This window comes from Cnephaeus nilssonii, assembly GCF_951640355.1.
Source record: "Cnephaeus nilssonii genome assembly, chromosome: 6".
Lineage (NCBI taxonomy): Eukaryota > Metazoa > Chordata > Mammalia > Chiroptera > Vespertilionidae > Cnephaeus > Cnephaeus nilssonii.
In genome coordinates, this window is record NC_137077.1 from 8,342,847 (window position 1) to 8,369,925 (window position 27,079).

Genomic DNA, 27,079 nt, shown 5'->3' on the forward strand with positions numbered 1-27,079 from the left:
TTTCCTACCCTGAGTGTAATATCCCGAATTTCAAGGAGGCAGGGATGCTTCTTTTTCATCTCTGCGGCCCTGGCAGAGTAGCTGCCCCCCAGCATTTACGGAATAGGAGGTTGTTCCTAAGTGGCAGCTCAGGAACCTACAGTGGTGTGATTATGTTCATATGTAGGTTGGTGGGCATATAGCGGATTTGTTAAACGAATAAAATAATAACCTAACAAACAGTAGAACAAATGAATTTGGGTAAAAAAAAAAAAAAAGCATGTCTTGCCCTAGCTGGTTTGGCTCAGTGGATAGACCGTTGGCCTGCTGACTGAAGGGCCCCAGGTTCGATTCCAGTCAAGGGCACGTGCCCAGGTTGCGGGCTCGATCCCCAGTAGGAGCGTGTAGAAGGCAGCTGATCAATGATTGTCTCTCATCATTGATGTTTCTCTCTCTCTCTCTCTCTCTCTCTCTCTCTCTCTCTCTCTCTTCCTCTGTGAAATCAATAAAAAAAACTTTTTTTTTTTTTTAAAAAAAAAGCATGTCTTCAAGTTCCATGTAGTCAGGACCCACCAGTTTGAGACCTCTGCAGTCGGTGAGGAGGAGGAGAAATTTTAGGGGAGGATCACAAGAGAGGAAACAGCCAGAAGGTTGATAAGAGAAATTCCAAACCTGGGTTCCTTCCTTCAGAGATAAGAGCCAGTCACACCAATACTAGAAGGGACCTGTATTAGTCAGTTTTCAGCAGGTTATGCTGCATAACAAGCAACCCCAAATCTCAATTTCTTACAGCAATGGCTCACAGTTGTAAGTACATAAAACACAGCTTATTCTTGTATTACTATTCATTAATTACTGTATTATTTACTTGTGTTACAACTGCAAACCTACTTTCGCTCACTCCCGTATTTCTCACTCGCGTTGCACGTCTGGGGCAGGGGCCCAGATGCTGTGGCTGTGGTCCAGGCTGTGATCAGGGTCACGTTGGCTACCACATGTCTCTCCTTCCACAACCCGGGATAAGCAGGCAGCTCTTATCTGGGATGTTATGTTCTCAGAGCAGGGTCAGGAGGCGTGCAAGAGGGATGAGGGGAACGTCAATGCCTCAGAAGGCCTCCACTGGAAAACATCACACTGTCACTTAGGCCCACATTTGGGGAAATATGTCAAGTCACGTGGCCAAGCTGGGCAGGGCTGGTGATAAATGTTTGCTAAAAAAACAACAACAGTATAATTAATTACTGGGATGTAGGGAACCAGGGGTCCGGTGGGCTTTAAACTGTTTTCAGAAGCACTCCCCCCTCCCCGTGGGGTACAAGTGAACAGTGTCCAAGACCTCCACCTTAAGCAACAACACCTCCACTAACCTGTCATTGCCACATAAAGTTTTATTTGAAAGCTGCTTAAAAACATGGAAGGCCCTAGCCGGTTTGGTTCAGTGGTTGGAGCATCGGCCTGAGGACTGAAGGGTCGCAGACTCGATCCCCGGCCCCGGTGGGGCACGTGCCGAAGGCAGCCAATCATGTGTGACATGTCTCTCTCACATCAATGTTTCTCTCTCTCTCTCTCTCTCTCTCTCTCTCTCTCTCTCTCTCTCTCTGTCTCTCCTCCTTCCTCCCACTCTCTAAAATCAATGGGAAAAGATCCTCAGATGAGGATTAACAAAAAAAATAAAAAAGGGGGAGGAGACTTGAAAAAAAATTACCGGTCTAATACAAGTCCCCCATGTTACAAAGAGGGAGACTGAGACCTCCAAAGGAGACATGAGCGAAGCTGACCAAGGAGTGGCAGCGCCAGGACACACCCAGCAAGGTCCGTATGTATTCGTATATTCATTCAACAAACACTTGCCACCCAAAAGCTCCGGGCCAAACTTTGGCCGTCACAGCATCCTTCTTCATTCAGTTCATACCTTGACAGCTTACTTTGTGCCTCATTCACTCATTCATTCAACAAGTATTTTCCGAGGGCCTACTCTCCGCGAGGCTATGATACAGGCACTGGGGATGTAGCACTGAACAAAACCAATTGTCTGACCCCATGGGATGTGCATTCTAGGGGAGACACAGATGATACAGAACATAAACTACACGTGTGCAAAGTGTGGTCAGTGCTATGCAGGACCGAAGCAGAGGGAGGGGTGGGGGCACGGCGGGAGGCCCGAGTGGGAGCGTGGAGGGGCAGAGGCGGAGGCTTCCATCAGGGGAGAGGGCTGATCCGCTGTCGTCCGCGCCTGACCCTGTGCCGAGGCAGGGAGACCTCAGAAGGGGCTCTTGCCATTGTCTTCGGGGCAGCTGGTGGCTCCGAGGGGCTGGGGCCTGGTTTCAGTAGGTGGCCAGAGAGTCCGACCTTGAGCCCACTGCACGGAAGGTGTGGCCCTGGAGAGCCAGGCCAGGGACACTGGTCCCCCGGGGCAGCAGGCCAGGGGGACTGGACCCCACGAACAGGACAGTGCCAGCTTCCAGGAGTGGCCGATGCGGAGCCGCCAAGGCCCTGGCGCCCTCCTTGGCTGGCATTCCGGCCGGGCTGCTGGCTGGGCTGCGCGTGGCTCCCAGGTGCCGCCTCTCAGCAGCAGCGCCAGGGTGACGAGGCCTCTGCTCTGTGAGTCTCACCACGCTCAGGGCCCAGCTGCCTCTGCCATCTAACTCCCCTGACCTTTCATCTCCCCATCGATTCCCGCCTCCTTTCTTCCTTGGAAAGGTCCCTGAGGACCTTGGAGGAGCGGCTTTCCTTTTCCTCATTTTTAAAAATTCATTTTTATTTTTTTTTTGTTAATCCTCACCTGAGGATGTTTTTGTCATTAATTTTTAGAGGAGTGGAAGGGAGCGAGGGGGGATAAGAGGGAGGGAGAAGGAGGCAGTGGGAGGGAGAAGGAGGAAGGGGGAGGGAGAGAGAAATATTGATGTGGGAGAGATGTATCAAGTGGTTGCCTCCTGCATGCGCCCCGACTGGGGCCAGCATCGAACCTGCAACCCTTGACCGGGAATGACACTTCTGTGCGTGGGCTGATGCCCTAACCACTGAGCACACCAGCCAGGGCTTCCTCGTTTCAGTGTTACCTGGTATTCTCCATCTAACCTCAGTTGAACAGCCCTCCCCCGGAAGCCTTCCCCAGGGTCCCCCACTCCATGCTCCCCCATTATGTACCCCAATAGCCTTTCCTAGAGTTGCAGGGTTCCCTTTCCCTCTGATTATTGGGTTAATGTTCGTCTGCCCCACCCCCATGATGAGCTCTGTCGGGGCTGCCTTTCACTGGGGGCTGAGCTGGGCTCACCACTGTCTTCCCCACTCACCACTGTCTTCCCCATAACCCAGAGACATAATCCAGAGACATAACCCAGAGACATAACCCAGAGACATAATCCAGAGACATAACCCAGAGACATAATTCAGAGACATAACTCAGAGACATAACCCAGAGACATAACCCAGAGACATAATCCAGAGACATAACCCGGAGACACATGGGTTTCCTGCCTCAGAGGATGCAGGTCCCGTCTCTCCCAGGGAGTAGGACCCGATGGCCAGGAGCTGTCTTGAAATTGGGGTCCTGGGGAGATTCCCCCCGATTCCTTTTATTGTGGCAAAACACACACGACATAAAATGTATCATTTAATCGCTTGTAGGTGTACAGCTCCGTGGCATTAAGTACGTTCATATCGTTGTGTAACCGTCAGCACCTTCCGTCCCCAGAACTCTTTCCATCTTCCCAAACAGCCAGCCACACCCACTCAGCAATAGCTCCCCACCCCTCGCCTCTCTGCCCCTGGAACCGCCCTCTCCTTTCGGTCTGTGAACTTGACACCTCCAGGTGCCTCATCTACATGGAATCATACAGCAGTGTGTGTGTGTGTGTGTGTGTGTGTGTGTGTGTGTGTGTGTGTGCTGGCTCATTTCCCTCAGCGTCGTGTCCTCAAGATTCATCCATGTGGTAGCATGAGTCGGAATTTCCTCCCTTTTTAAGGCTGAATGGATCTGCCAGCTGCCACGTTTTGTGGGCACACAAGCAGCCACGAAGGGGCTCACATGGCAAGGACCGGGGCTTCCAGACGACGACCGGTGTCCGCTGTCCGCCCTGCGAGGGGGGCGCCTTGGGACTGGACCCTCAGCCCAGCCCAGCCTTCAGGGGATGCAGCCCTGGCTGACCCCTGACCTCACCTGCAGGAGCACCCCCGAGCCAGAACCACCAGCCCCGCTGCCCCTGGCCCGCCCAGACTGAGTGAGGTGACAAATGTCGGTTGTTTTAAGCTGCTCTGTTGTGAGGCAATTTGTTACGCAGCAATGGAGGCCGATATAATCACACCTTATCCTGCCAACCTCGGCTGCCGCTGGCCTTTGGCTGCTTCTCAACGTCCGATCCATCTTCAAAGAATGAAGATCGCCCTCTCGGTGGCTTTGGAAGGGAGGTCATCCAGTCGGATTAACAGGCGGGGAGCTCGGAGCTGACAATGACGTCAGGGAATGAAAGGGCTGCTGGGACAAAGGGGGAGCAGTGAGCGCGAGGGGAAGTGGAGGGAACCCAGACTTGGGTGTGAAGACCTGGGCTGGAGTCGGGCCTCGGGTGCTGGCTGGCCACATGACCCTCACAGGTGACTCTGTCTCCCGTCTCCCAGGCCTTAGGTTCATGTCTGTCTAATAGACTTGGCTGACAACTCCCTCGTGAGCTTAGCAGTCTGTTTGGACAGCAGCTAGAAGGATCTTATAATTTGCACATTTATCACCTCTCAGCGCCTTGCAGGGCCTGGATAGAGGCGCGCAGCAGACTGCCCTGCACCTCGCCCTGCGTGTCCGGGCCCGGCCCAGCTCACCGGACTCCCTCACCTCCTTCCCCTCCTCCCCAGCTTTATGCCCCTCCTGTCCTTCGGCTTCTTGAAGGTGCCTTGTTCCATCTGGGCGTGGCCCTGGGACCTGCCGCCCACCCGCGTGGGATTTTTCGCCTGGAATATGCCCCCTTTCACCTGCTCACGTCTCCATATCCTCAGACCTCAACTCGAATGCGAGTCCTCCCTGACGCCGTGGGCCACTCCTCTTGGCCGTGACTGTCGCCTGCAATTACAAGTGTGTTTGTGTGATCAATGGACACGCGTCTGCCTCCCCACAAGTCGGGCAGCAGCGCAGGGCAGGCCCCCGCCTCATTCCAGGTCGTGTGCACAGCCGGGCTCGTGGCAGGAGCTTGAGTGTTTGTGTGGAAGGAAGGCAAGAGCGGAGGGCCCATCGCTGTGCAGACAGCAGTTTCCATGCCGTCCCCGCCCCGAGTCAGCCCCCTGGGGACTCAGTGTGTGTGTGTGGGTAGGGGAGGGGGGGCTGAGTAAACCTTACAGGCGAACACTCCAGATTCCGATTCCGATGGGTTCTGAATGCTGGCTGAGCACCAGCACTACCTACCTGCGGAGTTTTCTATAAACCCGATGCCTGATCACCACCCCCCACCCCCCCGCCCCAGGTTCTAACCTGCTTGGAATCGGGATAATTAGTTGTCCCCAGGGAGAGTGCCCGGCCAGGGGGCAGCCTGGGGCCCTCGGAACCAGTGCCCGGCCAGGGGGCAGCCCTTCCTAACCTGGACCCTGGAGGCTCTCACCGCCCAGGACGGCGTAAGCAATGAGGAAGCCTCGAGGCTCCGCCGCGCCGGACCTGCGGCAGGACTTGCCTTGATTAGCGCAGTGCTCCTCGGAGGGTGGTGCTCACCACCCCGTCCACAGATGGGCCGCAAGCACGGAGCTGCCCCGCGCTCAGTTCCCAAGCCCCTGTGGGCAGAGCCAGGACTGTAGCCGCGGGTGGTCTGGTGCCGGTGTCCACTGCTGGGCCACTCGCTATAGCCACTGACCGTGGGAGGGGCCCACTGACTGTCCTTGTCCTAATGACCGCTTTCCCATCGGCAGGGGGGCCCGTGGGGCGGGGCGGCTGCCCACCTGGCGTCTCTGTCCGTCCGTCCATTGCCCCAAGGATGTGCCCTGAGCCGCCAGCAGGCGGCACTGAGCAGAGGTCGGATGGGTCTGATGCCCGTTCTGGGTTGGGCCTCTTAGACCCTGAAAGCCTCCCCCAGTGACAGAGCCCATTGTCAGCCTTAGGAAGAGGCCGGTCGCTATGGAAACCAAGGGACTCTCCAGCCAAGCCCCCGCAGGCTTCAAGGAAACCTCTTCGGGGCTCCGTGTGGGGCTCTGCTGGCGGCAGCCGAGGGGGCTCTAGCTAATTGGGCCCCCCGTCTGGCCTGGATGCCAGGTTAACTCCCAGCACACAGCAGCCACCTGTGCCAGCCCCCCTCCCCCGCCCCCCATCCTCCCCCTCCCTGTCCCCTTGCACCTACACGGGTGCTGCTGCCAGCCCTCCGTGGGAAGGCGCGGTGGCGGGGGAGGTCTGCGGGTGATTGACGTGTGGGGTTGAGTCTTTAATTAAAATGTGCATCATGTGCCAGTCAGAAAGGCAAGTTCACCTGGAAGCCAGGGGCGTTACCCTCAGCATCCCTGCAAGAGCTCCTCCCGTGGGGACGGGGTGACCTTCACAGCTGAGGCTGCACCGTCCGCTCCCGGGCCTGCGTCTGATCGTGTGGGGTCCGTGTGCAGGCCCGGCCGCTGGACCCACACCGACGGCGCTGCGCTGACCCTCACGAGCGTCAGAGCTGTGGTTCTCATCCCGGGCGCCCGTCCGAACGCCTGGGCAGCTGTTTAAAAACACCCAGGCCCGGGCCTCGCCCCGTGCAGTGAAATAAAGTCTTGGAGAGTGGCACTGGGCCAGGGGACTTGGTAGAGCTCTGCCAGAGTGCAGCCGGGGCGAGAGCAAGCCCGACCGCCTGGTCACACCGAGGGGGAAACTGAGGCTCCGACAGGCGGCGGGACTGGCCCGGGCCTCCCTGTGGTAAGGAGCTCTGAGGCCAGCGAAACGGAAGGCGGGTCTTCTGACACCCACAGCTGTGAAGGTGGGCGCTGGGGAGGAGCCGACTCGGAAAAGGGCGGTGGGCGGCGCTGGGGAGACCCGGAGCCCGAGGGGGAAGGGGCAGTGCTGAGCGAGGGTGACGTCATCGCTGTCCCACCCAGGGGCTTGGGGTGCGGTGGGGAGGGGGTGGCAAACCCCGCTCTACCTTTTAGAACGTGTGGAGGACGGTAAGGCCTTTCTAGTCAAGGTGCAGTCGCAGCGGCGTCACCTGGGAGCGGGTTAGGAAGAATCTCGGGCCACTCCAGACGCACTGACTCAGACTCTGCATTTTAACAAGACCCCGGGATGCGGGCGCGTGGTCACAGTTGGGGGGCCCTGTGTAATAGACCCTGCGTGGGCACTACCACACTTGGGTTCTAGCTGTGCGGCCCTAGCAAAGTGCCACGATGTCTCCATCTGTTACGCCCAAACCTTCGGATGTCACCGCCGAAGGAACCAGAGACGGGGAGCAAATGGGCCACGTGCCCACAGCAGAGTGTCCGAGCCCGGAAACCAGAGCGAGGCTCCGGTCCAGCGTTGCTCCCTCCGCTGTGCTGCCCCCCTGCAGGGGCCGGGCCGGGGTGCTGCAGATATAACGAACTCTCCAGGGGCCTCCACGTTCTTCTGTTGTTATGTCATTTTGTTCAGGAAGATTCATTGCTAGAAATCGCATCTCCCATCTGTAACACTGGGGACTTGGTTTCAGTCCCATGTCTTCGTGTTCTAAAAAAATAACGAATATATCAAAACAAAGTTGGTGCCAAGGAAGAGAAGTCATTTGAACGAGAGGAAAAAGAATGATGTGTCTGCCTTCCTCCTCCTCACTTGTTCTTGGCAGAGTGTTGTGCGTGCCTGCGCCTGCCGTGCCTGTGCCTGTGTGTGCGTGTGCGTGTGTGCAAGGGTGTGTCTTGCAAGCATGCATATTGTGTGTGCATGTGTGTGAGGGTGTATCTGTGTATGTGTGTTGTGTGTGCCTGTGTGTGCAAGCATTTGTATGCCTGTATGGCTGTAATTGCATGTGTCCCTGTGTGTATGGTGGTATACATTTGTGTGCATGCTTGTGTTCCACATGCACGAACGTGTGTCCATGTGTAAGTACAAGTGTCTGCGTGTGCAAGCATGTGTGTGAACCAGTGTGTGTAAGCATGTGTTCATGTGTCTTGTGATATGCCTATGTGCATGTGGGTGCTCATGTGTACATGAGCGGATACATATGCCTGTGCGTGCATGCAAGCATGTACCTGTGTGTGTTATGTGTGCATGTGTGCGTTTGCATGCGTGCACCTGTTCCTGTGTGTGCATGTGTGTGTACATGTGTGTCAGGCAGTGTAGAACATTAGGTGGCTCAGAGGCTACATTAGGAAGGGGAAAGGTTGGGAAGCCCCAAAAGTCCCTGACGTTCAGGGTTTAGCATGCAGTTCGGCTCCAAGTGACCCAAAGGCCCGGGGCTTGTCATAGTTTATATTTCTGTGAGGCTGAAATGGCAGCAGGGAACTGAGCCAGTGAGGGAGCCTGGCTGGCCCCCCGGGGATTCGCGCTGTTTCCTGCAGGAGAAGGGCCTCCGAAGAATCCCAATCGCTAGTGCTAATCAGGGCAAGAAAGATGAAACCTCTGAAACAGTGTTGGCTTTTCGTCTGAAAAACAGAAGCGGGGGGTGGATTAAAGAGCAGAGTCTCATTCGGCCCGGCTTAGCCTGCAGCTCCTGGTTTCCACCATATGCTGCTCCGGTGGAAACCGGGAGGGAGTCTGCCCGCCGCCCGCCCGGGGAGCCCTGAGCCAGCGCGGAGCCGCTCCGGGGAGGGCGGGCCGGCGAGGCGGCTGAGTAACCCGCTCACGTTAATAACCCAAGTCCTCGCTTTAGAGCCACTAACCGCCCAAGACAGCAGCTTCACATGTCACTCACACTTTGCTGGGGACAGTGGTTCCCAGGGGGGCATTTTTAAAGATTGTGTGTCTGGTGTCGGCCCAGGGACAAAGGGTCTCGGGTTCAGTTCCCGGTCAAGGGCACGTGCCTTCGGTTGCAGGCTCGTCGATCCCCTGTTGGGGCGCATGTGAGAGGCAACCAATCCATGTGCCTCTTCTCACAACAATGTTTCTCTCTCCATTCCCTCCCCCTCTGCCCTCCTCTCCACTCCCTCTTTAAAAAAAAAAAAAAAATCAAAGGAAAAATATCCTCGGATGAGGATTAAAAATAAATAAATAAGATCATGCGTCTGATTTCCTGTGACTACCAAGGGTCCACAGTGAGTATGAGCATCAGAAAAAAATTGGGGGGGAGTTGGGTGAAGTCAAACTTTAAACGCGTGAAAATTATTAGTAATCCTAGTTGAATGGCTCATCGGTATTGCGAGCCGGTGACATGGCAGGCGCTGAGCTAGGAGCTTTTATGTGCAGTGTAATTACATTTATTTTAAGTAGAATAATGCAATTCCCTACCTCCAGGAAGTCCTTCCTGCTAAAATTCTACAAACCCTTCAGAGGCAGTAAAATTGTTACTTCCTCGGAGAAACCTTTCTCACCTTTCCCTGAATGAAGGCACCTGTCCGTCCCTCCCACCCCCTGGTCCCCTGAGCCCCTTACTCCTCGGCCCCCAGCTCCAGCGCCCCTGGGGCCTGTTTGCGGGGTGAACATAAAAGGTCCCGTGGCTCCTTCCTCTCAGTTGTCTCTGGCCATTCCAGTCCCCACCCCCCTGGGCTGCAGCCATCACCTCCGCTCCCTTCTCCTTTTGGATAAATTGATTCGGGCCTTTCTACTTCAGGTTTAATTTCTTGTAAAAATGTCAGAGAGCTGAGAACACACTCCCTCGGGGACCGGCCTCCGTCCCCAGCAGGCAGCACACCAGGACGCCGGTGGCCCTGGCGGGAGGACACAGGCCCCCCTGCAGCTCTGCGGGCTCAGGCGCAGCCCTCCCCCTGCCCTCCCGCACCCTCCCCGCCCTGGCCCCGCCCTCCCCTTGGAGGTCAGCCAAGCCTCCCCTGCGCCCTGGAGCCCAGCCCTTCCCACATCCTCAGTCATCATCCCTTCCTTCTCTCCCGCGTCAGCTTTCTTTTCTGGATCTTTCTCAACAGCATCGCAGCGAGTTCCAGCCTCTCCATCTCAAAGAATAATAGTGACACCGGCGACGATCCCCCCTGGGCCCCTCACGCCCCCAATTCTGCACCGCGTCTCTCTTCCAGATTACAGCCATACAGCCATGCTTATTAAAAAGTTTAAAAGAGAAAAAGCCCGGCTGGTGTGGCTCAGTGGTTGACCATTGACCTATGAACCAAGAGGTCACCAGTTCGATTCACCGTCAGGGCACATGCCCAGGTTGGGAGCTCGATCCCCAGTAGGGGGCGTGCAGGAGGCAGCCGATCAATGATTCTCATCATTGATCTCTCTCTCTCTCTCTCTCCCCCTTCCCTTTTCTCTCGCTCTAAAATCTATTTAAAAAACATATTTAAAAAATAAATTAATAGAAAAAGGTGCCCTTGCAGTTTGCAGGCCACGCCCTCCCCTCCCCAGGTGTCTGTCCTACGCTGTCTGCCCTTCAGCTGGGCTTCTTCCAGCGTCTAGCCTCCGCCCTCCGGCCCCTCCTTGGCAGTGTCTGACACTGGAGCCATCTCCTCCTTCTCCAGCTGTCCTGTTGCCCCGCTCCCGCTGCCCCCGCCTGGTTTTCCACCCACCTCACCCTTCTTCCTTCTTCATCCTCTGTCCTCTTCCTAGACTTTGGGTTTCCTCCAGGTCCCCTTGTTCCCCCTGGTCTGTCTAACTGACATTCTCCCCGGGGCTGACTTGACCCTCAGACCTGTCACTCAAGGCCAGACTCTCCTGAGCTTCAGACCCTCCCCTCCAGTCTCCTGCTGCTGCCAGGGGCACCTCAAACTCCCCAGGGTGCAAACCCAACTTGTCTTCCCCTCCTGTTCTCCTTCACACATGGCCTTCCAACCCGCACCCTCTCCTCCGGAGCCCTCGTTTTGGTGACTGGCACCACCACCCACCAGCTGCCCAAATGCCAATTCTGAGCCCCACCTTGGACTCTCCAGCCAGTGCAACACCCACAGCTGGGCTGGGACCCAGGCCTTCAGCTCTGCCCCCTGGAATCGCCCTCTCCTCGCCATCCCTGCACCGTGTCTCAGAAGAGGCTGGTTCATGCCATCAGCTCCCACCTGGATAACGGAACCCCCTCCCACCTGCTCTCCTCGCCCCCTTTCGTGCCCCTCCAACACATTTCCTGCAGCCAGAATGGCTTATCCCTGCTCCGTTCCGTCCAAAAGATGGGAATGACTGCAGCTGGAGTCACCTGGAGGCTCCTGCTGGCCTGTGTCTGGCATGTGGGCTGGGCTCAGCTGGGACTGTTTTCGGAGCACCACGGCCTGGCCTCTTCACGGCCCAGCAGCTGGGATCTGAGCGAGAGCATCCCAATTGGAGAGAAACAGGAAAACCAGGCCGAGCTGGGTGGCCTTTTCCGAGCTGGCCTAGACCTCGCCGAGCATCACGCCTGCGCACTCCATTGGTCCTGGCAGCCAGGAGCTCATCCGGCTCAAGTAGGGGGACATGGACCCCACCTCTTGGAGGGAGATGAGACAAAGAATTGGGGAACCATGTCTTAAAACCCTCAGTGGCCACGTATCAAGTGGATGTTTGCACCCCAGGTTACACATTGCCAGGTGCTTTCGTGTGCACCTCTGACGTGGTCCTGAGATTCGGGGGTGAGGAGGCGGAGGTTCAGAGGAGCGATGTGCCCAGGGCTGGCTCCTCAGAGGCACCCAGCAGAGCTGATGCTGCCGGTGGGCCACATCGGGTGTGTGGCCGCCCCAGGTGGCCCGCAGGGACCCTCACTGGTACAGAAATGATTCTGGCTGGCACTTATTACACGGCCTCTGAGACACCTACAGTATTACCCCTGCGGTCTCAGTGCCCTTGTTAAACACCCACCACGCGGCGGGCATGGACCAGTCCCACAGCTCCAGGCAAGGAAAGACATCCCGGCTTCCCCCAGCTTTTGGGGCAGAGAAGACCGCAGCCCGGGAAGAAGGAAAAGTCCTCTGAAGGAACACTGAGATGTCCCTCATGGGCTGAGGATGTGTTGTTGTTGTTGTTGTTAATCCTCACCTCGAGGATATTTCCCCCATTGATTTTTAGAGAGTGTGTAAGGAGGGAGGGGGGGGGAGAGAGAGAGAAACATTGATATGAGAAAGACACATGGATTGGTTGCCTCCTGCACACACCCCAACCTGGGCCAGGCATCGAACCTGCAACCCAGGTATGTGCTCTTGACCGGGAATCAAACCCCAAACCCTTCAGTGCTCCGGTGGATGCTCCAACCACTGAGCCACCGGCCAGGGCCCGAGGATTTTTCACTGAGGCTGTTTGCCACCTGAAGTGCCTTGAGTATAGATGAGAAAAATCGTGGGACAGTCCGCTTTCACCGAGGGACAGGGGGAAACAGGGCCAGAGGCAGTTTAAAGAAGCAGCGGGAGGTCAGGGCGGCCCTCTGATGGGGGCTGCTGAGCGGAGCTTAAGTCAGGTTGCAGGCGAGGTCCTGGACCCCCGGCAGGAGGCGACTGGGCAGAGACTGTCAGCTGGCCATCCGGATGGCTCCCCGCTTTCTCTACCGTAATGAGTCCCCATAGGGCCCCGGCCACCTAGCAGGAGCTGCTTTTCCCAGCCCTTCTCACGGGTGGGGAGGTCACGTGACCGAGCCTTGTCAGGGGAAAGTGAGTGGAAGGGATGTGTCCAGGGCGCCGAAAGCAGCCCGATGCATCCTCTGCACGCGTTTCCCTGATCCCTCACAGAACCTGATCATGGAACCTGTGGCTTCGAGCTGGCTGATGGTGATAAGACGGTGGAGATGGAGCCTGAGTGACCGGGTGGAGCAGAGCCACCCTCTGGCCTTGCACGCTTACCTCGGACTCTCCACGAAAAAAAAGTCAAGCGCTCCTTTTGCTGTGAGCTGCAGGGCGCCTCCCGCCCTGTGAATTACACCTGCCTGGTTCCTGAACCATGTCCAACCGGCTGGCCTCTCCTGCCAGAGCAGCCCCCAGCTGGCCCAGTTACAAAAGCCCTGGGGAGGAAACATGCTTTGCAATCAGATGTGGATTCAAGCCCAGATCTGCCACTCGGCTGTGCAACCCTGGGCAAGTGGCTTTACCTCTCTGAGCCTCCGCTTCCCTCATATGCAAAAAGGGGTTCGTCATCCTTCTACATAGCTTTGCCATGAGGATCTAATGACAGGGTACAGGTAACAGACCCAGCACAGTGTTTGGGTGCACAGTAGGTCTTCAACACAGGTCCGTTCCCGTTCCCTTCCCCCTTTCCCTTCCCCTGTTCCCAGCAGCTTTTGCCTCTGAGTCCTGGCTGGCCTCCTGTCAGCACACACACACACCCCCACCCCCACCCAGCCAAGCTTGTGACGCAGATTGAAGTTTTTTTTTCTTTTGAGTAAGTGACAGGTTCAGGGAGGTGGAACAGAACAAGTACTTAGAATTTGCAGTGCAGAATTCTCTGAAATCAGACTCCAACGTTCCCTTCCTCGGGGCCGGGAATTAAACGGGCTGCCCTGGGCTTGTCTCTGAAGGGTCTCCCATGAGAAGAATCTTCCTCCCATCTGATTCCACCCTCCGTCCCAGGGCTAAGGAGAGATTTGCCGGGGAAATCTTTCTCTGCCAAAGCCCTTTGCTGGCTCACCCCACTCCAGGGCGAGAGTGTGGGATGCAGGGACTGGGGCCGGAGCAAGCGTGTTCTGTTTAGCAACGATCGGAATGTCGCGGGTTATGTAATGGGAATATTAATTCTCCCGTGGACAGCACAGGGCCGCGAGGGGCTGTGGGTGTGCTGTCTGGTCTGGCTGCCCCCCTCCCCACCTCTCATTCAGAGCCGGGCCAGCTGACACCTGGGCGAGGACGGGACGCCCTTGGGGTCGCACATGGAGGAGGTGGGCTGGCTGGGCGGGGGGTGGGGGGGGGTGCCGTGGGAGGCTCACTGTGGTGTGCCCCGCGGCTTCCCTGTTCAGGGCAACTAGAGGTGCAGCGGGAGTAACCAGGCGTGGGGACGCTTCGGAGCGACTTGCCTCCCACACTGATCTGCTCGGGCTGGTGTGGGCCAAGGATGGAGGGGCCGGGCTCCTGGGTGGGCAGAGGTAGGGAGCTCTCCCCTGCTCCCTGCCTCCCAGGGTCACCTGGGTTTGCCTCCACCACAGCCAGGCGCACTTTGCTTTGTGAGTGGGCAGGCAGGGGTTCCTGCTCTGGCTCCCCAGCTCCCTGCACGCAGGGGCCTGCCCTGCCTCTCTCTGAGCAGGTAGGTGCAGGGCCCGACCGGCCCTCCGTCTCCAGGCCTTGCACCTGCATGCAGGGGCCTTTGCTGACTGGTCAGCAGCACAGACCCACCTGCAACTCCCAGATGTAAATCCTTTCCTCGCCCACAGGGAGCTCCATGGCCTCTGGTGTGGACTCCCCAACCTGCCACCTCACCAGCTCTGCCATCTTGGACATGACGACAAAAATGGATAAACACGAAGTGCATGTTCCTCCTGGAGCTGAAGACCTGAGGCGGCAGGGGAGGAGGGTGGAAGGCAGGCAGCCGGGCCCGGCCCGTTCCCCTCCCTTCCCCCGCCCAGGCAGGACCGGGTCCAAGGTGGCACGCTCAGGGTTGTACCAGGACAAGACCTTCTCCCTCTCCCTCCATCTGCCACCCCACCCCTGCCCCGTCTCATTGCCCAGGAGGGCACACTCCGCTCGTCCAGAAAGGCGTACGTCGTATCAACCATGCACAGACCTGGGCAGTGTCCTGCCCGCAAGGGCTGACCGTCCAAGCGGTGACTCTTTCTCGCGGGGCTGTCCCGGCCACAGGAGGGGTTCAGCAGCATCCCTAGCCTCCTCCCACCAGACGCCAGGAGCACGACACCCCTCCCCCACCCGGGTCCTAGACATTGCCAAATGTCCCTGGGGGCAAAACCAGGCTCTACAGGAGCCACATGGAACTCAAACATGGTGACTCCAACGGGCTGACAGGCCACAGGGTCCTCTCCTCTCACCTGGCCACCCCTCTAGAGGGACAGACGCTCAGCACCCGCCCCCCCAAGAGGGCCTGGGCTAGGAGAGGCTTGGAGTTTATTCCTCCCCTCCCCCCACATCCTTAACCTTGAAGACCAACACGGACACGCTGAGCGAGGAACCCTGCAGGTCCCACTCGGGGAGGGAAAGACCAGCTGTGGTGGGAAGAGGCCACCTCCTCTTGCAAATGCACATGGTCAAGGACACAGCTTAGAAACAAACCCACTTTAATAGAGAGTATGCAGATATCTGGGTGAGGCCAGGCCACACACCTGTCCTGGCCAAGGTATCGGAAGGTTCGGGGCGGGGGTGGGCAGGGGCACAGATGCAGGTCAGGGCCGCTGCAGTGAGCAGCAGGGGCCAGGGTGGGGGTGGAGGGTGTGCAGAGCTGAGGCTAGGGCTTGTGTGCATGTGTGTTCACATGTGTGTACACTGCATATGTGGGCACAATGTACACCGAATCTACAGGAAATCTCAGAGGCAGCATGAGGAGAGGACACACATCATGGTGTGTGCTGAATGCCCAGACCTAGCCCTGTGTCTGCCACTCACAGACTTGCTGTGTGACCTCGGGCAAGTTGCTTACCCTCTCTGGGCCTTGGAAAGAGTCACTAGATGGTTATTAAGGTTCTTTGTGGCCCTAAACATCAATGTTTTCAGGAGATTAAAATACGAAGTGTACTTAAGAGCTGATGACAAGAGCGTTTGGTCTAGAGGTTCAAATCCCAGCAGGCCTGGTACCCAGCACTGCCCCATCCCAGGCACGAGAAAAAGACCCACCCGGAGCCTTTCCACCTGCTTCTCCCAGGCTCAGCTCTGGCTCCAGGCTCAGCTCTGGCTCCAGGCTGCTCCTCCAAGCCTCCCACCAGCTGTGTGCGCGGAAGGCAGTGGGACAGCAGGGGTGGGCAGAGGCGGGGCTGGTGAGGGGAAAGAGGCCAGGACTGGGGAAGGCCCTGGCCTTGGGGTCATAAAGTGCATCACTCACCCTCTGTTTCCAGCACACAGTGGACCCAGCACCAAGGAGAGCCTGGTTCTAGATGGACCTCTGTCCTGAACTAGCTGGGAGGGGAGGGGGGTTTAGGGGTGCTGGGGTAGACACGGCCCGGCGCCTGGCCCGGCCTGAGCGAGTGTGAACTGTAAAGCTCAGATGGAGGGCGGTGTCCAGCTGCAGACAGGCCCCGGAACCCCGTCGGGGAGCGGGGGAGGCAGTGGACGTGAACTGGGTGGGGGCCTGGCCAACGAGGGGTCACTAGGCTTTTACAGTACAAGGATTTCATTCCTACGCTACACACGACGTGAAAACAGCTGTGACAACAAAGTAAACCAGCGGACGGGGGACCTGGGAGAGGAGGCGGAGGGAGGCAGGTGGTCCCGGGGGTGGACGCGGTCCCGGAGACGGACGTGGCCTCGGAGACGTGGCTGCACCCCCTTCACACACACAGATGCCCCTGGCTGGAGGTCCCGGACAGCTGGGGCTCACGTGGGGGGCAGGGGTAGGAACAGCTGAGCCAGAGGGCAGGAGTGTCAGGCCTGGGAGTGCAGGGGCCCTCCTGGCTGCCAGCGGAACCCGGCTGGGTCTCCCGCCAGGACAGCCGAGCTCTCCCAGCTGCTCTGTTTTCATCCTGTCGCCGTCCCAGGAGGCCCTGTGGGAGGCAGGGGTCCTGGCCCCTCTGGCATCAGTTTTCTTAGGACCCAAGGGCAGGAAGGCTCGACTTGGGTCCCTGCATAAAGTCCAGCTGTCTCCCAGCCTCGTCTCCTGCTCTGCGGAGATCCGTCCCCGCCCGGCGGAGCTGGGACCGGGGGGGATCCGTGGAATCAGAGGGAAGAGGCAGGAAGGCAAGAGAAGGTTCAGAGGTTCAAGGCTGGGGTCCTCCAGTCTGGTGCCAACGGCTGCCATTTGGGGTCTCTTAGGGGGTGCGGGCATCGGGGCCGCCTCCCATAAGGCACGGCCCGAGCCCCACCCAGCGTCCTGTCCTCCCCGCTCACTGGATGGTGCACTTGTCCCGCTCCCGGGCCTGGCCCTCCCGGAGGACCTTGGCCTTGATGTACTTGAGGTCACTGTTGACGCTGGGGCGGCGGGCGAAGGGCGACACCATGCCGTAGGCGTCCGTCTCCTTGACCCGGCGCATGCAGAAGGGCCTGGGGTGGAAGGTGTCGCCGTACTGCACGGAGATCTTCCGGTGCAGGGCGGGGCTCATCTCGTGGGGCAGCTTGGCCATGCTGAACAGCACGTAGAACATCTCGTCCACGTTGGTGTTCTTCTTGGCCGACACCTCGAAGTAGGCGCAGTTCTCGTCGCCCGACACCAGCAGCTCGGCCTCGGTGGCGGGCACCTGGCGGCACAGCTCGCCGTGGTCGTTCTTGTTGCCGCAGATGACCATGGGCAGCTCCGCCGCCTCCTTGGTCTTGTTCTTCAGGCAGGACTTGACCTCCAGGATCTGCTTCTGCAGGCGCTTGACCTCGTCGAAGGACTCCCGGCTGTCCAGGCTGAACACCAGGATGAAGACGTCCCCTGTGGGGAGAGAAACCCCAGGCGGTGAGTTCGCAGGTGGCTCCCGACAGCCCGCACCCCCAGGAGGCCACGCGGCTCATCGGTGGCACAGCCTGGTTTGGACGCGATTCATTCACCCCCGTGTCCCTGCAGGGCTGAGTGACGTATGCGCTCGTGGGGACGGTGGTGGAATAACAGTAAATACAAGGTCCACGAGAGGAGGGGGCCTGCCTGTTCCGTTCAGGGCACATCCCAGACGGGGGCTGCACCTCACGCACGGCAGGCGCTCGGTGCGGCGTCGGGTGGCCTGGGTGTGCATCTTACCTCCTCCACTCACCGGCCACGCGACCTTCAGGGGGCCACGTGACCTCTCCAAATCTCGTTTCCCCGTCTGACCCATGTGGATGAAGCACTGCTCTGTGGGATGACCTTGAGGGTCACTGAAGTGACACTGGCCAGTGGTCTTGGGTATCAACAATGATAATGAGAACACGCACCTTCGGGAGTGGGCACAGGCCACACACTTTATGCCCACCATTTCCCTGAGTCCTTACAAGACCGCTGTGAGGTATGTCACCTTCGTGGCCCAGGTGAGCCAACGGCGGCTCAGAAAGGGTGAGCAGCCTGCCCCCGATCCCACAGCTCCATGCGGCCAGGCCAAGATGGAGGCCCAAGTCTGTCCTCGCCTAGCCAGTGCCCGGCACACAGTAGGTGCTCTCTGCTTCTTGAATAAATCTTGAGAAGAATTAAGCGATGCCCTACCCGGTTTGGCTCAGTGGATAGAGCGTCGGCCTGCGGACTGAAAGGTCCCAGGTTCAATTGCGGTCAAGGGCATGTACCTTGGTTGTGGGCACATCCCCAGTAGGGAGTGTGTGCAAGGGGCAGCTGATGGAAGTTTCTCTCTCATTGATGTTTCTAACTCTCTATCCTTCTCCCTTCCTCTCTGTAAAAAAAAATCAATAAAAAAAATATTAAAAATAAAAAAGAGTAAGCGAGTGCTGGCTGCCAAGGGCTACACTATCCCTAGTCTGGCTCACAGCATCACTGCAGACCTTTGAGTCTGAAATAGGGACGATGTGGAGGTGGCAGGGGGGGCAGAGAGGGCTGCCGCCTTCATCCCGATTTCCAAATCTTCCTACAGGGATCACAACCTCACGCTCACAGACCCTCCCTCACTTTGGTGAGTGGTCACGATCCCTGCTTCGCCGATGCGGGAACGGAGGCTCAGGGGCGCGTTCTTGAGAGGAGAATGAAGCGGCTCCAGGCCTGGTGGCGGCCGCCCATGCCTCTGGACCCCAGAGCACTCGCCCGTCCCCACGGTAGCACTTGCCACGCTCAGAACTGCGCACCGGCAACCGTGTGCTCTGAACAGTGAGCTCTGGGGCAGGGGGGCCCCATCACCCTCTCCTCGCCTCCCAGGGCCCGGCACACAGTGGGTGCTCATGAAGCCGGATGAATGGATGCGACGGGATGGGATGGGATGGGATGGGATGGAATGAATGACGGTGTGGGCTGTTTAGAAAAGCACTTGCCAGGCAGTACCAGCCTGGCAACCGAATCCACTTGGGCTGCCAACCCCATCCCATTAAGCTAATCCGGGGCCCCTGAGGATTCGGCAGCCTCGACACATTCAAATGCAAGACTGCGCCAAGCTGCAGAGTCAGCCGGCTGGGGTTGGCAGCTGGGAGAGGTGGCGGAATTGATGGTTTTCAGTGTCCTGCGCATCAGCACCAGGTTGGAAAAGGAGGCACGGATGGGTGCGTGGAACAGCAAGCAGCAGGCAGATGTGCTCGGAATGGTATATGCGCGTAAAAGGGCAACAGATGAAAACGCTCTCTGTTACGGGGATTCAAACAGGAATGTTAATGGGTTCGTGGGGGAGGGCCGGAAGAGTCCACGCCACTTTGAGGGGTGGCCACCTCCAGGAGGGGGTGGGGCCTGGGGGAAGGGACATGAGTCAAGGGGGCTTTTTAGCCTGGTCTGTATGTTTAAAGGAGGGTGTGTTTGTATACACTGTTTGTGTCGTTAAAGATTAATTTTGAAAACATGCCTGTGGTCGCTCTCTGCATCTCCCCCTCTCCCTGCCTCAGATGTCAGCCTGGTTACATGGGTGGGCACCCCGGCCCCTCCCCAAGGCCTGACAGTCCAGCAATATCCACCCTGTGCCAGGAGTGCCCCCACGCACTTTCCGCCATTCCTCTCAGCCTCACCTGGAGGAGGCGAGGCTCCGCCCGAGCAGCTGGCAAGACTGCGATTCAGGCCTCTGGTCACATGTCTACGCCCCCCCAACGGTGGAGCCAGCACTCGAACCCAGGTCAATCCAGGGCTCTTTCTATTCACACACTGCCTCTCCGAAATATGGACTATTTCACCCCAAGTCTGGCACCCCAAGAGGGGGCCTGAGCAGGGTGTGGGGGCAGGGGAGGGTGGGCATGACATGACATGGGTTTCTTGGTGCAGAAGTATCTGATTTGAGGGTGACTTTGGCGGTGAGTGGGGAGGGGGTTACTTGCTCATTCCTTCCCTTCATCACCGCCCGGCAATGGGCGGGCGTGGCTGGGGACGTGCCTCCGCAGGGCCCGCAGCAGGCACCCGACACACGCTGCTTTCCTTCCCACCAACATCACTGCGCACCTGCTATCTGCTCACCCAGCGCTCTTCCTGTGTGAACGCATTTCGTTCTCACAATGGCCTTGGGGACGGGTGCTAATGTGATGCCAACAACAGATAGGAAAGCGAGGCACGAAGAGATAAAGTCTATGCCCAGCACCAATCCAGGAAGCGGGGGGACCAGGGTTTGGACCCAGGCAGCCTGGTCTCTAGGCCTGCCCCCTTCGTAACCACCCGAAACTGCTGGCGTCACGTGAGTGGTGGCCCCGCCCCCATCTCCACCTGCCCCTTAATCCCCAACCATGTCCCTCTCCCTCCCACCAGCTCGCAGGGCTGAGCGGCTTCAGGATAGCTTAGTGGTCAAGCATGAGACAGACTTCCAGTTATCAGCTGTGTTACCACCTGGAGTCACTTAACCTCGCTGGGCCTCAGTTTCCCCACCTGTAACATAGAGGCGAATACCCATCTCCTAGGTTAGTTGTGAGGATTAGATAAATAAATGCCGAACTGTGTCATTAAAGATTAATTTTGAAACCATGCCTGGGCCCAGACACAAAGCTCTTAATAAGTGTTAGCGATCACCACCACCGTTACTGTAATTACTGCCTGCCCTCTGGCTGACCCTCACGGGGCTCCTGCTCTTACCGCTCTGAGAGGTGGCAAAGGGCATGGGAGGTCAAGAGCCCTGAGAGGTGGCTGGCCGTGGACCCCGGAGCTCTGCGGAGTCACCTCCCGCAGGAGGAAGCCAGCAGCCCCTCTGTTTCCGGTAGAGGGACCCCCCAGCCCATCTGTCAGTTCCTGGTCAGGAAGGCAGCTCCGGGGCTCATGAGCAATGGATCCAGAGTTGCACAGAATGGAATTTGGGCCTTGGCGCCAACACGTGCTCGGACAAGCAGCAACGCCCATGTGACCTGCACAGCGCACGGGCCTGCTGTGACCTTCATCTCAGACGACGGGCGGGCGAGTGAGCGCTCTGCACGCTGTAAAGCGCTGAGCACAGACGCCCACACGCGCGCACCCACGCCCACCCCGGGCACCCACCTGTGAGGATGGAGAGCCTGCGCATGGCGGGGAAGGGGTGGTTGCCGGACGTGTCCAGGATGTCCAGCTGGTACATGTCCCCGCGGATGTTGTAGACCTTCCGGTGGAAGTCCTCGATGGTGGGCGTGTACTGGTCCTCGAAGCGGCCGTTGAGGAAGCGGGAGACAATGGAGCTCTTGCCCACCCGGGAGGCGCCCAGCACCACCATGCGGTACGAGTTCTTGGCGGGCACGCTGAACGTGCAGTTCCCGCTGGACAAGGTCTTCATCATGGCTCGGGGCTGTGACAGAGAGTGGGGAGCGGGCGTCAGGCGGCCCCGGAGGCAACCTGCCGCCCCCTGCTGAAGGCCTTGGCCTCCTCTGCCTGGCTCCTGACCAGGTCTCAGTTTTCTGTCTGTAAAATGGGAATGGTGGGCTAGGGGCTCTCTAAGCGGCTCTGGAGTTCTGCACGTTCATTCCTTCATACCCTCGTTTCTTTCCTCCTTCACTCACCCACCCACTCACTCACTCACTCGCCCCTTATTCATTCCCGCACCGACTGCGAGGGCTCGAATCCTCATTTTATCACTCACTATTGCTCCTGGGCGAGTCGCCTAACTTTCCTGGGAGTCACTTTTTTCATCTATAAAATGGACTCAACTCACACAGCTATTGTCAAGGGCTCGGCACATGGCGAGGTCTGAGATGTTAACTCGTTAGATTCCGTTCTCTCCCCGAGCCACCCGTCCCTTCCGTCCCGGGCCTCCCAGAAGCCTGTGGTTCCAGGACACGACATGGGAAAGGCCGTGTCCAGACCACATCCTTCATGCCAGAGTGTGGGGCTGCCCGGCAATTTTCTCCCCGGGCCCCCCTCCCCGGGCCCTGAAAGTTTGCCCCCCACAGGAGACCCAGGGACCTGGACTGGGCGATATGGGTCGGAGAAATGACCCATGAACAACTCAAGTCCTTCTAAGTCCTAGGGTTTATGGTTCTGACATACCCAGAACTTTCTATGGGAGCCTCCCGCCTTGTGGACGAGGCTGAAATGAATCCGAGCTCCAAACCTCCGGGAGCTCCATCAGCCCCCACAAAGGCCAGTCACAGCCCAGACACCCTCCTTTCCTATCTCAACACCCATGAGAACCCCCCCAGGACCCCTGAGCCCCCGTCACTCTAGCTGGTTCGAGCTCTGCTGAGATCTGCCTGGGCTCCCCAGCTCAGGCTAGTCCCTCCCCCGGAACACCCCCTTCCTTGTATGTTTCAGGGTCTGGCTCAAATGCTACTCCTGTCTGAAGGCTGCTCGGACCCTTACCCACCCCAGCAGGAATCCCATACAAGCCCCTGAAATATTGACCCCCAGGCCGCCACACAGGGAGGTGCAGGCGGGGAAAACGGGGGCTCAGAGGAGTCACAAAGGGGTGTACCTGCTGGCTCCAGCTGGCCCCACCCCTGGATGCCCCAGGTCAGTGGCCTGGAGTGCCTCGCTCATGTACGCGAAGGCTCTCCCCAGCATCTTACTGCTCTGTCTGCCATGAGGCCGAGACCTGAGGTGGAGACAGATCCTGTGTGCAAGTCCCCTGGCACACGTCCTGTTCAGGGTATCCAGGCATCCGTCCTGCCCACCCAGCCGACGGACAGCCGCTGTGCAGTAAACTAGCTCTCCAAAAAATACCTTTTCAAAAAGCTCTAACTGCTAGCGTTTGTCAATTTCCGTGGCGTACATACTGCCACCGTGGCTGATTCCGAGCGACCACAATGATGTCAATGAATGACTTGCAAAGAGATACGCACAGTGAGGCTGCTCAGCACACCACCGACCCCAGGCCTGGAGCCAGGATAACCATCACCGTTAACCAAGCCCCTGCCGCGTGCCAAGCACTGTGCTAAGTGTAGACTAAGAATAGCTGGCACTTATTTTGCAGTTAATAAATTCCGGAATGTTCCAAGTAATGAGAACACGTCCTAACCCCCTTCACCCCTCAGTAACCCCAGAAGGCAGGTGGAGGTATCCCAACGTACGGAGGAGGGCATTGAAGCACAGAGGAGTTTAGTAACTCCCTCCTGGTTAACACAGCCCGCCCGCCAGCAGCAAAGAAGGGACAGATCGCAGGCGGTCTGCTCAGTGCTATGGAGTCTCCTCACCACCTCCCTCTGAGGTACCTGTTATCGTCCTCATTTCACAAATAAGGACCCTGGTGCTTAAAAGCTACGTGACTGGCCCCCGAGTTAATAAGGGAGCCAGGACAGTGACTCGAAGCTAAGACCCCCATGTCCCCCACCCTACTCATGTCTGAAGCCATCTTTCAATTTACCCCACAGGATTCCAGAGCCGTGTACACAGCTGGCGCTCAATAAGTGATCCATGAATGAATGAAGCAAATGGCTCTGCCTCTGGGCCTTCTCCCTCCACCCCCACCCTGCCTGGCTGGCCCGGGGGCTGTGACAAGGAGGGCCCATGCACAGGTGGGCAGTGGGGAGCCGGGGACACAGGCTCCACAGCAGGGAACCCTCTCGGTCTCCTTCGGGGCTGTGAGCCAGCCTGGGCCTTCAGCAGAGACGGGGAAAGAGGTCCCACACCACGACATCCCGCTCCCCAAGTCCCTCTGCAGGGAGCTTGGCTGCTGGTGGTCACCTCGGTCTAGACCCAGAGGGAAGGCGGCCAGCAGCCCCCAGGAACAGTGTTTGTCTCCATCACCACCTACCCAGCCTCTACCCCTAGGGCTCCTCTTACGGACATGCTAATATCAGTGACTGAATGGGCTAAGGCCCAGAGAGAGGAGGCAGGGAGTCAGAGAGAGGAGGCAGGGGCTCAGAGAGAGGAGAGAGAGAGAGGAGGCAGGGGCTCAGAGAGAGGAGAGAGAGAGAGGAGGCAGGGGCTCAGAGAGAAGAGGAGGGAGTCAGAGAGAGGAGGCGGGGAGGCAGGGAGAGGCAAACAAGGAGAGGGAAAATCTGGGGCTTTCTTCTTTGAGAGGAGATTGTGGGCCTTCACGTGGCCTCAACCACGTGGGGCTCCGGGAGGCTCAGACACCTGGGTGCCAGGTGACAGCACCTCTGTGGGCTCTGCCTCCCGCCTCCATCCCTCCCTTCTCCCCCCGAGGAGGAGCTGTGGGCAGGGCTGTGGGCTCAACTTCTCTGCTGCGCTGCCTGCTCCCCTCTACCCTCAGCCAGGCTGACACCCACACAGTGAGGAGGAGACAGGGGTCAGAGTTCAAAGCTTTTAGAACTGACAGTCCACCTGGTGGGTCCAGAGGACAGACAGCAGCGTGAGTCCCTGAGTGCAGTTCTGTGACTTGCAGACCCCCCACTCCAGGACCATTCTAAGGGCACCTGGGAGGCAGAAAGGCCGAAGCAGAGGTGCGGTGGGGCCATCCCGGGGGAAGAGTCACCCCAGCCACGGGGTACTTGGTGTACCTTATTCCAATGGCTTCACAACAGCCCCCCGAAGCGGGGACCACCATCGACTGGAGTCGCTGGCCCCGGCTCACAGAGGCTGGCGGGGCCGGGATTAAAGTCAGGCCGCTGGCTCCAAAGCCTGGGCTCTGGCCGCTGTGAGGACCCACCCCCAGACCAGACCGGAGCCTTTCACAATAGTTAGTGACTCGGGGAAGCCTGGCTGGAGTCTGGCAGGGGAAAGGACCCCCGAGGCCTATTACAGTCTCGTTCCCTCTCCCTCCAGGCAGCTGGGTGCGGGCACCCTGCCCAGGACTCTCCAGCAAACCCTGCTCCAGCTCCCAGCACATGCATCGGTGGGCTCGCCCCTTCTGCCTTGAGCCCCTCCCCCAGGGCCCGCCTGGAAGATGGAGGTCAGGTGAGCAAGGACCGCAGGACGAGAGTGTGGCTGCGTCCTCCTCCCTGTGAGCACCCCAGAACTCCGTCACTGCCCTGCCCCCCCTCCCTCCCACACATCTCGAGCCTCCTCCACTAGGGCACGTCTCAGCCTCTCTGGACACACGGATTCACCAGCCTCTATGCCCACGGGGGGCTTTGCAAAGCCAACCTCACCACCCTTGGTGGCTCAGGATGGAGGAAAGCAGGCAGGCATCACCGGTCAGCAAACCAGCTCTGCCATTCACCAGCTCAGTGACCTTGGGCAAAGGGCCTGGCCCAAGCTCCTGGCACACAGCAAACGGGTTCCTTGCTTTGTGGCGCTTCTGCGTAGTCAAGGGGCTTTTTGGAGCAGCCACTGGGGTGGGACTGGAGAGCAGGCAGAGGTTTTGAGGGGCCCCGTCTTGTCTCCCTGATGCCAGGGGAAGCCTGAATCACCAGCTCCTGAGCTGGCTGCCCTCCCCAGCCTGGCCTCCTACCTCCCAGGAGGTCCTGGACAATATCCTTCATCCTCCTCCCAGGGCTGGGGGCAAAGAGGAGAGGTCAGAGGGAGCCCCTCAGAGGTGCTTGGGGTCCCCCTGGCCAGCTGCGTACAGGACACCCATCCTGGGAAGGGAGTCACTCAGGAAACTCACTCCTTGCACCAACCCAGAGAAAGCTAAGGAGCTCTGGGCAAGGAAGGTGCTCCTCATCCTCCCTCCTCCTCCGAGGTCCTCCTCAGGGCTGGGGGCGAAGGGGAGCCTCCAATTGACCACGTCCCAGCCCCACCCTCCTTCCAGGTGTGCAGGCAACAGCTGGCTCAGGAAAGAGGGGGGAGCGGGGGGGAAGTAAGTACCTCTTCCTCCCTGAGAGCCAGTTTCCTCATATCTAAATGGGCTCTTCCATGGAAGCTTCTAGCACCAATCACTAAGAGGAGAAGTTCAATAAGTTTTTCTCACCAGGCATAAATAAAGGGCCTCGCACCCGGCCTGACACGAAGCAGGTGCTCAGCTAACTTATTTTCTCTAGATATGCAAAGTTGCCGGATGGACGGGGCACAGTCCGTTCTGTTGTGCTCATCATGCCAGGCTTCACCTGGCCTCACTCCGACAATCCTCAAACCTTTTTGCCTGGCTCCCCCCCCCCCCCTTCCCCCAGCTCCCCACTTCTGTCGGCGTCTCTCTCCTACCTGGGGAGGGCGGCTCGGGCCTCTGGTTCCGCTCGGAGGGCTGCCTGGAGGAAGCGCCTGGAGCTGCGGGGAGCAGCCTGCCTCTCCGGCTGCCGAGTCTTCCAGGGTCTGCGGCTCCTGGGTCACTGCGTCCGGCTCCTCCTCTGCGCCGCTTGGGGCGCCGGGCTGGGCGCAGCCGGGCGAGGGGGCACGGGGAGCCGGTGCCCCATGGGTGGGTTCCGAAGGCTCAGCGGGGCCCGGGCGCTGGGCGGGCTCCGGCTCGCCGCCGCCGGCCCTGCCCTGCCCCGACCCGGGGGACTCCTGCTGAGCCAGGTGCCCGGAGGCGCGGAGACGTCGGATCCCGGGGTCCCCGCCTGGGGCTCCGGGCTGAGGGCAGAGCGGTAGGGGCGACTCGGGTCTTTAGAGGGAACCCTTAGGGACTCCCAGAGGGTCCTCTGCAGGTGGCCGGGAGGGCGTGCGTGGATGGGCGCACTCGTCCTAGCCGCCTAGGCTCCCTTCTCCGCCCACCCCGAAGGGGGTCGCTGGGGTTGGGGTGCTGCTCAGCTCGGCCGGGGGCTCCTCCTCTGCCCCAGCTCGGCAGCTCTTCCCACGGCTCCTTTCTGCAGCCCTGCGAGGCGATGCCGGCGGCTGGGAGAGGAGCAAGCGAGGCGCCGAGCTCCGCGCGCGTGTGGGAGGGGGCCTTGAACGCCGCCCCAAGGTTTCGCAGCTCCGAGTTAGTCTAAACCGACTCCTCCCACTTCACCTCCTCCGGCCCCCAGAGCAGGCGAACTTTCTGTCTGCGGGGGCCCCGGCCCCTCCCTCCTTCCCTCTCCCGAAGGCGAACGCCCCACCGAGCAAGGTCAATGGTGCCTCGGGAAAGTAGTCGGAGCCCAGGCTCTGGACGGCGGTCCCAGCGGCAGCAGCCAGCACAGGTCTGGGCGCCCTTGGCAGTCCCGGTGCGAGTCCCTCTGCCGACCCGCCGCGCCGCGCCCACCCGACCCCTCCGCCGCTCGGAGCTGCCGGTCCCACAGCCCGCGCCGGCCTCCGCCTCCGGGAGCCGGCTCA

At 59.0% G+C, this 27,079-nt stretch overlaps 1 protein-coding gene across 1 annotated transcript; it reads right to left on the bottom strand.

The window, feature by feature from the left end:
* Positions 1-15,182: 15,182 nt before the first annotated feature.
* Positions 15,183-26,792, bottom strand: RASD2 (RASD family member 2). Its single transcript, XM_079775208.1, has 3 exons — positions 26,036-26,792; positions 21,065-21,344; positions 15,183-17,434 (listed from the first exon to the last, which is right to left on the bottom strand). The coding sequence occupies exons 2-3, from the start codon at positions 21,333-21,335 to the stop codon at positions 16,905-16,907; spliced, it is 801 nt and encodes a 266-aa protein (XP_079631334.1). The 5' UTR covers positions 21,336-21,344; positions 26,036-26,792; the 3' UTR covers positions 15,183-16,904.
* Positions 26,793-27,079: the final 287 nt, after the last annotated feature.